We start from the raw sequence: 15,000 nt of genomic DNA, 5'->3' as shown, positions 1-15,000 counted from the left end.
AGTGTTTCTCTGACGCTGTTCAGCAGACACAGGATGCAACATAAAAATGTGTCTTGACTGAATAACTGAATAAAAGTCAATTTATGACAGTTTCTGTTGAACAACCATAACACGGATGTATTATCTTGTATGCGTACACTCTTGTAGACGCCATTGTAGTGGACAACCACAAGCTGATGCATGCATTTTGTGTGCATATACGTGGTAGAGGAGGTATGACACCATTGACAAGCGACCAAATGAAACAGACCGTTACCTTGATTACATTATGGATTTCTTTGGGTTTGAAAATAGTTGGAAACATTTGGGATAAATGTAAGTACACAACTTAACAAAATATATAACATAGGTCTAGTCAGTTTTAGTTACATAACAGCTTTAAATAAAATCTTGAAATATATAAAATATTCAATACTCAATTGTTAAATTAAATTGCATTATGAGGCCTGATACCTTCCTCCTTTAAACACGGTAGTGAATGAAACAACAGTCTGTGTCCACATCATCAAAACCTGATAACTTACAAACATGAACACATCTTATTCTGCAGCTTGTTGAGCGAGCCGCCAAACAAACATTCAGCGGGTAAAAGTGCACCGCTAACGTCACTAAGCAGCTAGATAGCTAATTTAATAACATTAAACAGAATGTAAACATACCTGAATATGTCACTCTGGACCCGTTAGATGCTGGTTTGGTTGTTGCTTGTCTGTCCATGACTTTGTAGCTGCAGTAGTTTGTTTACTTTGTCTTCAATGAGACATTAAATTTTGTTGTTAATCTGCAGTTCAGATATGTGCCGAACCGTTGGGGACGATCTGTTCGGATCACCGATCAACTACCATCCTTCTGTTATATCACTACTCACCTGTAGATATCATAAGTAGTATCTGATAATATATTTGACCTGGGTCGTACCTGTATCAGACGTCTTCACGGCCTGAAACAGACCTAAGATCTAATGTGTAAAGTCATAGAAAGAAAATAATTTGTTTATATGCTTCAAACCCAGATTTAGCTATAACATAATAACTAAAAATCCCATCACACCTCCTGTACCAAAAACAAAACCTTCTGTAGCCACCTGGGTGATAGACAGACAAAAACACATTTTACTTTTAATTTAATTTAAATTATAACAGTAAATGTAATATCTGTGAATCAAATTCCATAATTAATTTTACAGCATAAATCTTCAGTTCAGCTTCGGTTCTGTTAGAAACTTTTTCTTTTTTTTCGTCTTTGTCGACTTTTTGCATAAAACAAGACAAACAGCTGATGTTCCAGCTGGTTTTACCTCCTTTTGTCCTTTAACTTGTTCCTCACATCGATTCACTTCACTTTACATTCTCTTCTTACTCAAAACACCGTTTTCTCCTGCAATGATTAAAGCGTATGCCCTGATCATGTGACCACATCGGACACATTGACATACAGAACCAAGACCTGCAAAAAAGACACCCGACCTGATTAGACTGATTAGAATTTTGACCCGGTCCGACTCGGGTCCCAGGTCAGGTCTCGGTTCCTCAGAACCGAGTGGACCCATGAAGACCTATAACCTGCATCATGTGACTCACCTGTAGATCTGGCCGGTTCTGTCGGAGACTCTGAACACTCATCAGGCTGATAACAGGATCGTGGAGCGATGCTGTCGCTGTCTCAGGTTCGCTGTACGATGTGTCGGAAAAGGGTCCGCCTCACTGCTGCAGCCGCTGGTCACTCAGGTGAGATGCACCTGTCTTTCACACCTGTGTGTAATGAGCAGTGCAGCCTCGGGGGGGTGCTGTGTATCTGGTTTCATAATCAATCAGTTCAGGTGATAAAACACATCCAGCAGGTCTCTTCTCCACCTGTTCATGTTGTTTCTAACTGCTTTGGATATGTTTGGATGTCAGATGGTGGGTGTGTACCAGGTGTATCCACACTCCTGCTTCCTGTACCTGGGCAGCATCCTGGTGGACGAGTATGGCATGGAGGAGGGCTGCAGGCAGGGACTGCTCGACATGTTACAGGTGAAACATGATGCAATATACAACATTAGTAGTTTAAGATGCTGTTAGAGAATTAAAATGTGTTGACTACACTTTGTTTCAGTGTGATTATAGTGATATTGTAGTTATATATTTCATTATATGTGATGATGTTTACTCAAATTAAACTGACCTCCCCTCCCTCCGTCAGGCTCTGTGTATGCCAACCTTCCAGCTGTTGGAGCAGCCCAATGGTCTGAGGAATCACCCCGACACTGTGGATGACCTGTTCAGACTGGCCACCAGGTGAGTATGCACGCTCACCTGATCACATGATGTCATCCAGAGGTTTTACTGAGGAACATCCTCTGAAGTTTGTGTCTATGTGCAGGTTTGTCCAGCGGAGCCCCGTCACTTTACTCAGCAGCAGCATAATTGTTCACATCATCCAGTGCGCCATCGCCGCCACCTCATTGGACCACCGAGACGCCAACTGCAGCGTCATGAAGTTTGTCCGAGACCTCATCCACACCGGTGTCGCCAACGACGTGAGTGAACACGGAATATTAGTCAGATTCTACTGTAAACTTAATTGAAAACTCAATAAAACATTCTCAGAGAACATGCAGGTTAAATGTTCTCTTTGTTCTTAATGCAGCACGAGGAGGATTTTGAGGTGAGGAAGCAGCTGATTGGTCAGGCCATGGAGCAGCACGGTCAGCAGCTCATCACTCAGCTGATGCACTCGTGTTGTTTCTGTTTGCCACCGTACACACTGCCCGATGTAGCTGAGGTTCTGTGGGAGGTCATGGTGTTCGACCGGCCGGTGAGTACACACGCTGACGCTCCAGGTGTGACACCTGTCAGTCCTCAGGTATTCTCTGATATGTGAACTATGTGTTGTTGCAGACGTTCTGTCGCTGGTTAGAGAGCGCTCTGAAAGGTTTACCGAAGGAGACGTCAGGAGGAGCGGTGACAGTGACTCACAAACAGCTGACTGATTTCCACAAACAGGTCACCAGGTGAGCAACAGACGACATGAGCAACACGAGTAACATCAGCGACACGAGTAACACGAGTAACATCAGCAACACGAGTAACATCAGTAACACGAGTAACATCTGCAACACGAGTAACATCAGCGACACGAGTAACACGAGTAACATCAGCAACACGAGTAACATCAGTAACACGAGTAACATCAGCCACGCGAGTAACATCAGCGACACGAGTAACATCTGCAACACGAGTAACATCAGCCACGCGAGTAACATCAGCAACACGAGTAACATCTGCAACACGAGTAACATCAGCCACGCGAGTAACATCAGCAACACGAGTAACATCAGCAACACGAGTAACATCAGCGACACGAGTAACATCAGCAACACGAGTAACACCAGCAACACGAGTAACATCAGCCACGCGAGTAACATCAGCCACGCGAGTAACATCAGCCACGCGAGTAACATCAGCCACGCGAGTAACATCAGCCACAACAGCCACGCGAGTAACATCAGCCACAACAGCCACGCGAGTAACATCAGCCACAACAGCCACGCGAGTAACATCAGCCACAACAGCCACGCGAGTAACATCAGCCACGCGAGTAACATCAGCCACGCGAGTAACATCAGCCACGCGAGTAACATCAGCCACGCGAGTAACATCAGCCACGCGAGTAACAACAGCCACAACAGCCACGCGAGTAACATCAGCCACGCGAGTAACAACAGCCACGCGAGTAACAACAGCCACGCGAGTAACAACAGCCACGCGAGTAACATCAGCCACGCGAGTAACATCAGCCACAACAGCCACGCGAGTAACATCAGCCACGCGAGTAACATCAGCCACAACAGCCACGCGAGTAACATCAGCCACGCGAGTAACATCAGCCACAACAGCCACGCGAGTAACATCAGCCACAACAGCCACGCGAGTAACAACAGCCACGCGAGTAACATCAGCCACGCGAGTAACATCAGCCACAACAGCCACGCGAGTAACAACAGCCACGCGAGTAACATCAGCCACGCGAGTAACATCAGCCACGCGAGTAACATCAGCCACGCGAGTAACATCAGCCACGCGAGTAACATCAGCCACAACAGCCACGCGAGTAACATCAGCCACAACAGCCACGCGAGTAACATCAGCCACGCGAGTAACATCAGCCACGCGAGTAACATCAGCCACGCGAGTAACATCAGCCACGCGAGTAACAACAGCCACGCGAGTAACAACAGCCACGCGAGTAACATCAGCCACGCGAGTAACATCAGCCACGCGAGTAACAACAGCCACGCGAGTAACATCAGCCACGCGAGTAACAACAGCCACGCGAGTAACAACAGCCACGCGAGTAACAACAGCCACGCGAGTAACAACAGCCACGCGAGTAACATCAGCCACGCGAGTAACATCAGCCACGCGAGTAACATCAGCCACAACAGCCACGCGAGTAACATCAGCCACAACAGCCACGCGAGTAACATCAGCCACAACAGCCACGCGAGTAACATCAGCCACGCGAGTAACATCAGCCACGCGAGTAACATCAGCCACGCGAGTAACATCAGCCACAACAGCCACGCGAGTAACATCAGCCACGCGAGTAACATCAGCCACGCGAGTAACAACAGCCACGCGAGTAACATCAGGGGGTTTTGGTCGTGGCAGCGCTACACCAGCCTGCAGCGAGAAAGTTGATCCATAGTCAACTTTTGGAGAAACGTAACCTGACGTGCCAGCTGGAGCTCGGACTGATCAGAGTTGTAAACATGAGGGAGTATAAAGACATTACTAGGAGGAGGGGAGGACATTTCTTTATGTTTGATAACGGTAAAACTAAAGGTTAGACTTTTCTTTCAGGAGAGAGAGAGAGCAGCTGTGGGTGAGCAAGCTAGAGGGTGAATGAAGAGAGGAAGCAGTGGTAGAGATAAAGCTAGTGAATCAGATCAATAAAAAGTTATTTTCTGATTGTTTCCCAGATTTGGACTGAATAGAGCCTGACATCAGCCACGCGAGTAACGTTAGCAGTAGGGTTGTCATGATTCTCCATATTCACAATTTGAGTTGACCTTTGATTTAAAGGTCACGATTCGATTTTCATTTCAAAGTTGATCATTGGTTTATGCTCAGACAGCTGTCATTTACATCTTTAAAAAGATCGGCTACATGGTATCAAGTGTGATATAACTGCCATATTTTTTTAAATGTACCACACTAAGGCCATTTAGTCAAATTTAAATAATTTATTTAAAATGTAATATCAATAACTTATTTCAGTAGTTAATTGGGAACAAACTGTTAAACACAAAAACAAAAAGAAGAGCCACTCGATGGCACTTTACAACAACAGCTTGAGTTATTCTGGTGACTTTTTGCAGCTGAGGAAACTTAAGTTTAAGTGTTGCACTTTGTAGATTGTCTCTGCACACTCGTCTCACAGCCGGCTGTACTTAGAGACCAATGTAGTCCAGCTCAGAGGACGACTGTAGCTCATAATCTACCTTACTACAGTAGGAAAGAGGTTTTGTTTGTTTTAATGTTTGGCTTATTATTGATGCAGGAAGTTTGAATCTGTCAGTACGTTTCCAACGTTAGTAAACTGTAGCATAGCGTAGCAAAACGTAGCGTAGCAAAACGTTGCCACACCGATGACTTCAAGGAAGCAGGAGGATTTTTCAGTTCTTTTGTTTCTCCATCATCTCCGACTGCGACAGTAGCCATGGTGTTTTGAAAAGTAATGCAGCTGGAGGCTACCAGTAAGCTACGCTGTGTTGTCTTTGAAATGTTTTCTTTCCTTCAGATGTGCATAAGTATGTCGGAGGTGGAGAGTGTTAAAGAATTGATGTAGAGCAGGTTAACTCAAAGTAAGGAACTTGTCAGGAGACCAGGATGTCGCAGGAACGTTTATTTAAGCTTGATTGAGGAGAACAGAGTTACAGCACAAGTGAAAACACTGTGCAATGCCGCTCAATTCTGCTGTGTACTTCCGGACAAGAGTATTTAAATCCTTCACCAAATCATTACCCATACTACCTCCAAAAAACTTTATTTTTCACACCTCTATACCTTTATTGGTTATTGAACTATAAACAAGACACTATACTGATTTAAGTTGACTGAAGTCATGTAGTCTGACCACACAGGTCACTTTCTATCCATTCTACGAGGAGACCAGTCTGACCATATGCACAAAGCGCAGCATATCTCACCTGACTTTGGTTACTGTAGGAGACAGCCAGCCTTATCAGGACAGCTGTTTACCCCAGCCAACCTCAGTAGACAGAGAGATGAAGCACTCTGAAGTAGACAGGTCATGACCTACTGCTCCTGGGGTAGAAAATGACCAGAGAATGATCTGGGGGATGTAAATATTTCCCCCACACAGAGGAAAAAAATACAAGTAGAATCCTGCTTTTGATTTCAAAGGTCTAAATCTAACACTCATTTCAATCGATTTTCCATTTAGAATCACAGTTGTGACACCACTAATCAGCATTGTCTCAGTGTGGAGCTGACAGAGTAGCGTGTTGATTGGTCGTCTCAGCAGCCTGAGGTGTCTGACAGGTGTTTGTTCAGACTTGTTGGTCTGAAGGTGGAACGCAGAAAAACTGGAGTTGAAAAAAATAAATAAATAAAATAAAACCAGAGTCGAGTTCATACTTGTCCTGGAATGGAACACCTGAGCTCCGAGGGAACACACCTGAACTTACCTGAACATCAGGGGGATGTTTTGTTTTGGTTTTATGGTTTTATGATCATGGACAGGCTGCACTTAAACTGTTTTACCTGCACAATAAAATCAAACAAGTGAAACAAACCAGGTTTAATAACTAATAAAATTTGACCAAGTTCATTAATTGAAGGACAAAGATGTGACAGAGCATTAAACACAACGGATAACATCCATCTGTAACCATAGCAACAACATCAGTCTGACTAAAGAAGAATGTGTCAAACTTTCAATGTTCTTCTGTTTCTTCTTCTCTTCAGTGCTGAGGAGTGTAAACAGGTGTGTTGGGCCATCAGAGAGTTTACCAGACTGTTCCGATAGCTGCGACCTTCACTCAACACCAGGTAACACTTCACACAGGTAACACTTCACACAGGTAACACTTCACACAGGTAACACTTCACACAGGTAACAGTCCACACAGGTAACACTTCACACAGGTAACACTTCACACAGGTAACACTTCACACAGGTAACAGTCCACACAGGTAACACTTCACACAGGTAACAGTCCACACAGGTAACACTTCACACAGGTAACACTTCACACAGGTAACACTTCACACAGGTAACACTTCACACAGGTAACACTTCACCTGCCCACCAGGTGTGCATTGGATTTAGAAATGATCAAATCAGAATCCTCAGTTTATTTTTACATTCAATAACCGTCCAAGTAGAAACTGTTCCCAGTGTGGAGTCAATGTTTTTCTTCTTCGTGTTTAAAAAATGATCAATGTTTTCTTCTTCAGGTTAAATCTTTTGTTGGCCAACATTCAGAGGTGACGGCAAAAAGCTGCAACTGCAGACGAGGATCCAAAGGGACGAGATGATGATGATGGTGATGATGATGAAGATGGAGGCGGGACTTTGAATGTGGGACTGGACGAATCACTCTGAGGTGGACAGACAGTGAGGACTGATTGGACAGACTGACTGAGGAGGAGTCGACCCCCCCCCTCGACCTCACCTGCAGCAGGTGTCAGGTGGGCGGGGTCGGGTCCAGGAGGCGTTCACACAGTGAACTGATCCGGATCATCATCAGTAATAAACGGAGGATGTGCCTGGTCAACAGTTTTTAAGAGAAGATTTATTTTTTGGACTTTGGTCGTGATGTTTTTGTCCGTGCCATATAAAGAGCCAAACGATACCCCATGATGCTCTTGGCTGAGCGGCTGCCTGTGGAGGCTTAATGCTGGAGGATTTGGCGTCACCTTTGACCTTTTTAACATTTGGTTGAATTTTAGTTGTTTTGCCACAAAGTGAGACAGAGTGAACTCTGGGAAATGAGACAGAGAAACTGACACCATGACATCATCGGTGATGTAGCCTTGTTGTAAACAATAAAAAAACAACTGAAACAACAAACGACTCGTTTCAGTTTGTAGTTTTTAGTCCTGAAAGTTTGTGAAGCAGCTGCAGGTCATCAGAGATCATCACTCACCTTTCTCTGGTCAAACATGAAAACTGAATTGTCTTCCTCATGTTTGTTGATAAGTGAATGTGGAACTGACTCCTTACTGCCCTCTGTGGTCAAAGTGGCAGTTTCTCTGTCCGCCACTAGTACTGAGTCCATTCAGGTCTGATCAGACGGAGCGCTCTAACACCTGAACAAGCAACACAACAGTGACGTTCCTGTTTTCATGTTTGACCAGAGAAAGGTGAGCGATGATCTCTGATGACCTGCAGCTGCTTCACACGTTTCTGTTTTGTAGCTGTTTGAAATGAAAAAATCTGATGAAGTGAGAATTCAAATGTTGCGTTTCTAGAACCGACTGAAGAAAAAGAAGAAACTCTAGAATGAACATAAATCTGTCCAGCTGAAGTTAATATGAAGAGCTCATTATATTTTCAATGACGTCTTCAAATTGTTCACACAGCCCAAAAATGTTCAGTTTAAAAAGACAGAACACAACGTACAAGACTCACATCAGAGCGGACTGAGGTTTTTAATTCATCAATAGCTTAAATGATTAATTGATTGATCTCTAACTTTTTAGCTTCAGTAACTTTTATTTGAAATGCAGAATTCTCAAACATGGAACCGTGAAATATTTCAGTTTCATTCGACTGTAGTGAAGCTTCACACTGTGATGTCTGTTGTGAGCAGAACTTCTTCACCTAGTTTAGTCTTAGACCATGTTCCAGACATCTGGATCAAACTTTCCTGTAAAACCAGGTTCACTCAGAAATCTGACACCATCAGGTGATGTCACTGCTGCCCTCTGGGTAATGTGATGTCATCATTACTTTGTGTTACCTTCACCTGGCGGAGCCCCCGTCTGCTGGGAGTTCACGTCCAACTGGTTTGTGTTTCTTGTCACCTGATACTCAGATCTGAACGAGGCAGAAACACATTTCTTCCTGTTGTGAATTTATATAGAGACTAAACACTGAATTATCATTGATCCTAATATTGATTAGCTGATCGAACTGACCATCTGTGGAATAAAAACCATGTGAAAGGATGGAGCTTGATCTTAATCAGCTTTATTAAAACAAAGTGAAGAAGAATGTGAAGTGGTATGAAAGAATACTGCAGCGGCGTTTATTGAAATCATCTAAAAGCAGTTTAAAACTCAGATGTGTTATTGATCAGCAACTCACTTCACATCACATTTCCTTTAGAGCTGATCAGCGGATGACTCGACGAGCTCGACTTCATCAGATTCATGTTTGTTTACTAATTAAACTTTTCTCTCCGAAGTTTATTCTGATTATTGTTGATCAATCTGTTTAAACCTTTGTAGACCAACAAATCCAGGACAGACAACCTAAAGTGATCAGGATCTCAGTTCACAGTGAGACGCTTTAGTACTGGAACCTTAACAGGAAGTGGACCTCCCTGGTCCTGGACCTGATGAGACACCCATCAGCCGTTCCCACTGTCAGAGTCCTGTTGAGGGGCCGTTTGGGGTCCAGGGCCCCTGGATGTTTTGACTCTGCAGGAGCCTCTGAAGCTCCTTGAACTGTTCTACCGTCTGGTCCTTCACGTCCGGGTTTGAGATCTGCAGCCGGATGCTGTCTGTGGACCAGTTGAGTTCTCCAGAGAACATCTCTGTGAGGATCCGAGCCACAACAGGAACCACCTGAGAACAGAGAACCATGTTACAGAAGAACTAAAGACAGTCGGGTCGTCCATCTACCAGTTGATCTGTCATCTGTTTAACTCACAGTGAATACGTCAACCTTCCAAACAAGTTCAAAGTTAAAATACATGTTTGGTTTAATTTGAAAGATTTACATGTTAAATTGTCAATTCTGAGTAAAAACTGAATATTTGTGCTGAACGAACTGCATTGTGAGCTGTAAAATAATGTCAGTTAGCAAACACTGATCCCACAAAATGTCTGAGAAGTTATTGGTGTTTATTAATGTCTGAACAACAAAATGTTAGAAAGGGTCCAACATTTTGTTGCAATCCTCAAATTTGGTTTAGTGTTATCCTAAATTCCAAGATGTCCTCCCAGCTAACAGGAAGTTATTTCTATCTTAAAATATTTAAATTGTGACAAAAGAGGAATCATTAGATAGTTGATGCGTTGGTATGAGTGCCCCCCAGTGGCCGAGCGATGACCTCAACAGACTGCTGACCTGCACGATGATGAGTTTCTTCTCTTTGGGTTTCTTGTCGGGCCAGTCCTCCCCGAAACAGAAGTAGATCTCAAAGGGCGGAGGGTTCGGCGCTTCGCCCCTCTGGAACAAGATCAGCCCTGTTTGTCACACAGACGGTTTATTTTACACATGAGGCTCGAATGGATCAAAGAACCTGAACAGCAGAGAGTTAGTCATCTTGCAGGGTTAGGGGGGTGAGGGGGGTGAGGGGGGTTAGGGTTAGAGGCGTTTGTCACCTTGCAGGAAGTCGTTGAGGCTGAACACTTTGATCTTCTTCTCTCTCTCCATGGGATTTGGAGGACCCTGTTCGAGTATGCCCGGTCCAGACCAGAACACTTTGCACTGACAAAGGCGGACTGCGTAGATGTCTTGCTCCCAGATCTCAAGGATCAGGCCACGGTCCATTACGTCCAGCAGGGCCTCAGTGTAGAACCGCTGCTTCTGATTCTGGATCTCAGCCGTCCCTGGAAACCGGACCTGCTGCAGGGTGATGGGTCCGAACAGTTCCACCCGCTCCGGAGACGGCTCCAGGTGTCCGAAGTACAGCCGGCAGCCCTGAGGGTTACTGACAGTCAGAGAGCCCATTGGCCGGCCGCGGTACTGGAACTTCAGGTCGAGATCCGTTACTATGGCAACACAGAGAGGACATTTATTATCACGATAAACTTCAGGTCCAGATCCGTTAGTACAGCACAGACGTGTTGTCACTAAATAATTATACAACTGAGTTATATAACTAGTCTTCATCAGTTCAGTCAATAAGTGAACACGTCAGTAATTATTATTTATCAAAAAGAATTTAAAGACAATTTTGATTTGATCTCAAAAATAAATGCAAATCTCATCAGATTTAGTAAAAATATATGAACCTGATGCTGTGGTCTGAACAACAGGTGTGTCCAGGTGAAGTTTCAGAAAATCTTTCAATAACACATATTCAACAGTATCAATAAATATTCTATCACCTGTTTACCTGAGAACACCTCAGGAGCCACTTGGTGTCAGTCAGGTAGCTCTTCTGATGTAGCTAAGCTAGCAGTCTATGCCTGCTTCCAGCCTTTGTGCTAAGCTAGGCTCAAGTCACATGACGAGAAGGAACCGGTCTGTTTAGGATCAAGACTAGAACTGTGGACTCCTGAAGGCCAGGGGCGAAAGGTCAGAGGTCACACTCACGTGGGATGCTGCTCAGGAGGTCGTACTTGCAGGACTGGTTCTGGACCCCAATCGTGCCGGCCTCCATCGGGGCCAAGGCAGCCGGGGGGGGCAAGGAGTTCAGGTCTTGGACGAAGCTCCCCTGATCCACCATCTGGCCCTGAGGCTGGAAGTCCTGCTGAGGGAGGTCAGAGGTCATGGGGAGGTCAGGGGTCATGGGGTGTAGCGGTACGGGGATGACGTGTGGAGGTCCGAAGGTCCCGTTGGTGGAAGTGAACTGGCTCATGTCACTGTGAGCCGGGAAGGAGGTGAAGGAGTCACTGATCCTGGGGTCTGACAACACATTACATCATCAGATTACATCATTAACCACTGTGTTTCCATGGTGACACTGAACTACACCTGTTACTCACTGATCGTGAGGTCCATCAGATTCGGCATCTGAAAAGGAAGAATCAGTGACGTCAGAAATACACGAAGAGACTTTAAACTTTAATTCCCACCTCGTCTTAATAATAATAATAATAATAATAATAATAATAATAATAATAATAATGATAGTAATGTAATAATAATTATAAAACATTAAGAGACTTTGTGTTTTTAAACTTTATTTCTCACCTCATCTTCATCGTCTTCAGCAGCTTCTGAAACAAACAGAAGTTTGAGTCATTTCTTCTGAATCAAATCTGTTTCTGTTTAGTTACAACAACAGAGTCCACATCTGATTCTTCACACGACTCCATGTATGTTTGATAAAACTCAACCTTTAAACGTATGTTAAGTCTGCTGCAGGCGTCTGCTACATCTAAGAGAAAACATTCAGATCCCGCCTTAAACACGCTGATAGATCAGCTCCAAACTCTATTTTCTTTTTTATTAAGCACCAAAACTAAACTATCATCCTCACAGCTTGAGTGTGAAGCTTGAAGACATGATGAGAATCGCTTTATGAGTCACGTTGGACGAGAAAATAACTGGTTTGTACGACATCAGAAGTGTTCATAGTTGCTCTGATCGGTGGAGCGAGACGTCGTTTAAATACACCAAAATAAAATAAAAATAAACACCAAACATGAAAACAGAAAAATAATGACACCAAAGAAAAAAACAATAAAATGAATGAATCAGACAGTGTCATATGTTTATATATATTATCTAATACAGTGATGATGATGATGATGTTCTTCCTCTACATGTGAGTTTCAACTAAAGAGCAACTTGACTGACGTGTTTCATCTTCAGGTTCTTAATAAAGTTCCTGATGAAGGCCAAAGAGCGTCTTCACTCAGGTGAACGTCCTCACCTGCGTTGGGGGGCTGATCACAGACCTCGTAGATCTTGTACGGTTGGACCGGAGTCTCCTTCGTTCCGTCGTACTTCAGCTGAAACTCTCGGCTCTTGTTGAGGGCACAGCGAAGGTTCGCTTTCCACTTGGCAGGGTCGGGCTCGTCCACACCTTCCTGATATTTACCTGTTTCCAGAGCCCACGCCTGCAGGACACAACAGACAACACAGACACAACAGACACAACAGACAACACAACAATCAACACAGACACAACAGACACAACAATCAACACAGACACAACAGACAACGCAACAGACACAACAATCAACACAGACACAACAGACAACACAACAATCAACACAGACACAACAGACACAACAGACACAACAATCAACACAGACACAACAGACACAACAGACACAACAATCAACACAGACACAACAGACACAACAGACACAACAATCAACACAGACACAACAGACACAACAATCAACACAGACACAACAGACAACGCAACAGACACAATCAACACAAACACAACAATCAACACAGACACAACAATCAACACAGACACAACAGACACAACAATCAACACAGACACAACAATCAACACAGACACAACAATCAACACAAACACAACAATCAACACAGACACAACAATCAACACAGACACAACAGACACAACAATCAACACAGACACAACAATCAACACAGACGCAACAGACAACACAGACACAACAGACACAACAATCAACACAGACGCAACAGACACAACAATCAACACAGACACAACAATCAACACAAACACAACAGACACAACAATCAACACAGACGCAACAGACAACACAAACACAACAGACAACACAACAATCAACACAGACACAACAGACACAACAATCAACACAGACGCAACAGACAACACAAACACAACAGACACAACAGACACAACAGACACAACAATCAACACAGACACAACAGACACAACAATCAACACAGACACAACAGACACAACAATCAACACAAACACAACAGACACAACAATCAACACAGACGCAACAGACAACACAAACACAACAGACAACACAACAATCAACACAGACACAACAGACACAACAATCAACACAGACACAACAGACAACACAGACACAACAATCAACACAGACACAACAGACGCACAACAGACACAACAGACACAACAATCAACACAAACACAACAGACGCAACAGACAACAGACAACAGACAACATAGACAAACAGTTACTATATTTAACTTCTAGTCCAGGTCTGCAGGAAACACAGTAAAGTTTATTTTACTAAAAAGTAAATAATAAATAAATAAACACTGGATTATATATATCCAGTGTTTATTTATTTATTATTATATATAGTCGTATATAATTATAATTACTATTTAACCCAACAGAACTAGGACATCAGGTCCTCCTGGAGGTCTAAAGAATAAATTACGATGATTAATAAATAATTAATTCATCTGAAGTAAAGTTCTCTCACTTCCTGTTTACTTTCTAACTTTGGCGATTTTCACCTTCATTCAGCTCCAAACGTCACTTTTCAGACTTTATGAGTCTGATTGAGCTCAGATATCAAACGTGTCAGAAACACACAGTGAATATTAGCGTTAAAATTCACACGGCTGCACTTTAACAGTGAAACTAATAAAAGCAGAAGCAGCGAAAGAGGAAGTGACATCATGAGCAGGATCTGTGAAACCAGGAAATGAAACAGGCGTGTTCTTCTGTCTTTTATTGATCGTATGTGTAATGACTGGATACTGATGATGTGTGACACATAGAATATTTACCACAGAGATGTCACAATGATATTTAACACTGACTCAATGTCCACTTACTACCTTTTTCTGGAGTGTTCAACCACATCGTATGGCCTTCATCAGTGAACTAATTCTCAATCTAATTTTAGAGTAAGAAGGTTGTTTTTGTCTGTTTTTAATGTTAAACTGATGAATCAAACTTGTTCTGACTGAGATCAGCTGATATGAATTTTATCAACTGATCAAATATTCAATGAAGGAAAATAAATCTGCTGATCTAAATGTTTACAAAGAAGATCTGTTACAGTCTCAGGGTCAGGGTTTAAGGTTCAGGGTTTAAGGTTTGGGGTTTAAGGTTCAGGGTTTAAGACTCAGGGTTTAAGGTTTGGGGTTTAAGGTTCGGGGTTTAAGACTCGGGGTTTAAGGTTTGGGGT

The 15,000-nt window shown here is 43.3% G+C and overlaps 2 protein-coding genes across 4 annotated transcripts in view; one reads left to right on the top strand and one right to left on the bottom strand.

Moving 5' to 3' along the window:
• Positions 1–8,085, top strand: part of tnpo3 (transportin 3) — a 29,071-nt gene extending 20,986 nt beyond the window's left edge. Inside the window, exons 16-23 of the mRNA XM_067582391.1 lie at positions 1,587–1,727; positions 1,899–2,015; positions 2,185–2,279; positions 2,365–2,521; positions 2,632–2,799; positions 2,883–2,995; positions 6,978–7,061; positions 7,470–8,085. Of these exons, the coding sequence (XP_067438492.1) occupies positions 1,587–1,727; positions 1,899–2,015; positions 2,185–2,279; positions 2,365–2,521; positions 2,632–2,799; positions 2,883–2,995; positions 6,978–7,038 (852 nt within the window). The 3' untranslated portion in view covers positions 7,039–7,061; positions 7,470–8,085. The remainder of the gene's footprint in view (positions 1–1,586; positions 1,728–1,898; positions 2,016–2,184; positions 2,280–2,364; positions 2,522–2,631; positions 2,800–2,882; positions 2,996–6,977; positions 7,062–7,469) is intronic.
• A 1,158-nt stretch (positions 8,086–9,243) lies between these two features.
• The window catches only part of irf5 (interferon regulatory factor 5), a 9,244-nt gene continuing 3,487 nt past the window's right edge, over positions 9,244–15,000 (bottom strand). For 2 of the 3 annotated variants that reach the window (XM_067582392.1, XM_067582393.1), the window contains exons 3-9: positions 12,791–12,977; positions 12,106–12,131; positions 11,898–11,925; positions 11,506–11,817; positions 10,569–10,958; positions 10,312–10,430; positions 9,244–9,806 (exon numbers count right to left, since the gene is read on the bottom strand). In XM_067582392.1, the coding sequence (XP_067438493.1) occupies positions 9,606–9,806; positions 10,312–10,430; positions 10,569–10,958; positions 11,506–11,817; positions 11,898–11,925; positions 12,106–12,131; positions 12,791–12,977 (1,263 nt within the window). In that variant the 3' untranslated portion in view covers positions 9,244–9,605. The remainder of the gene's footprint in view (positions 9,807–10,311; positions 10,431–10,568; positions 10,959–11,505; positions 11,818–11,897; positions 11,926–12,105; positions 12,132–12,790; positions 12,978–15,000) is intronic. The other variant, XM_067582394.1, reaches the window with a different exon arrangement.

This window comes from Thunnus thynnus, chromosome 23 (genome assembly GCF_963924715.1).
Source record: "Thunnus thynnus chromosome 23, fThuThy2.1, whole genome shotgun sequence".
NCBI classification, from domain to species: domain Eukaryota; kingdom Metazoa; phylum Chordata; class Actinopteri; order Scombriformes; family Scombridae; genus Thunnus; species Thunnus thynnus.
This window is presented reverse-complemented; position numbering and strand designations above follow the sequence as displayed.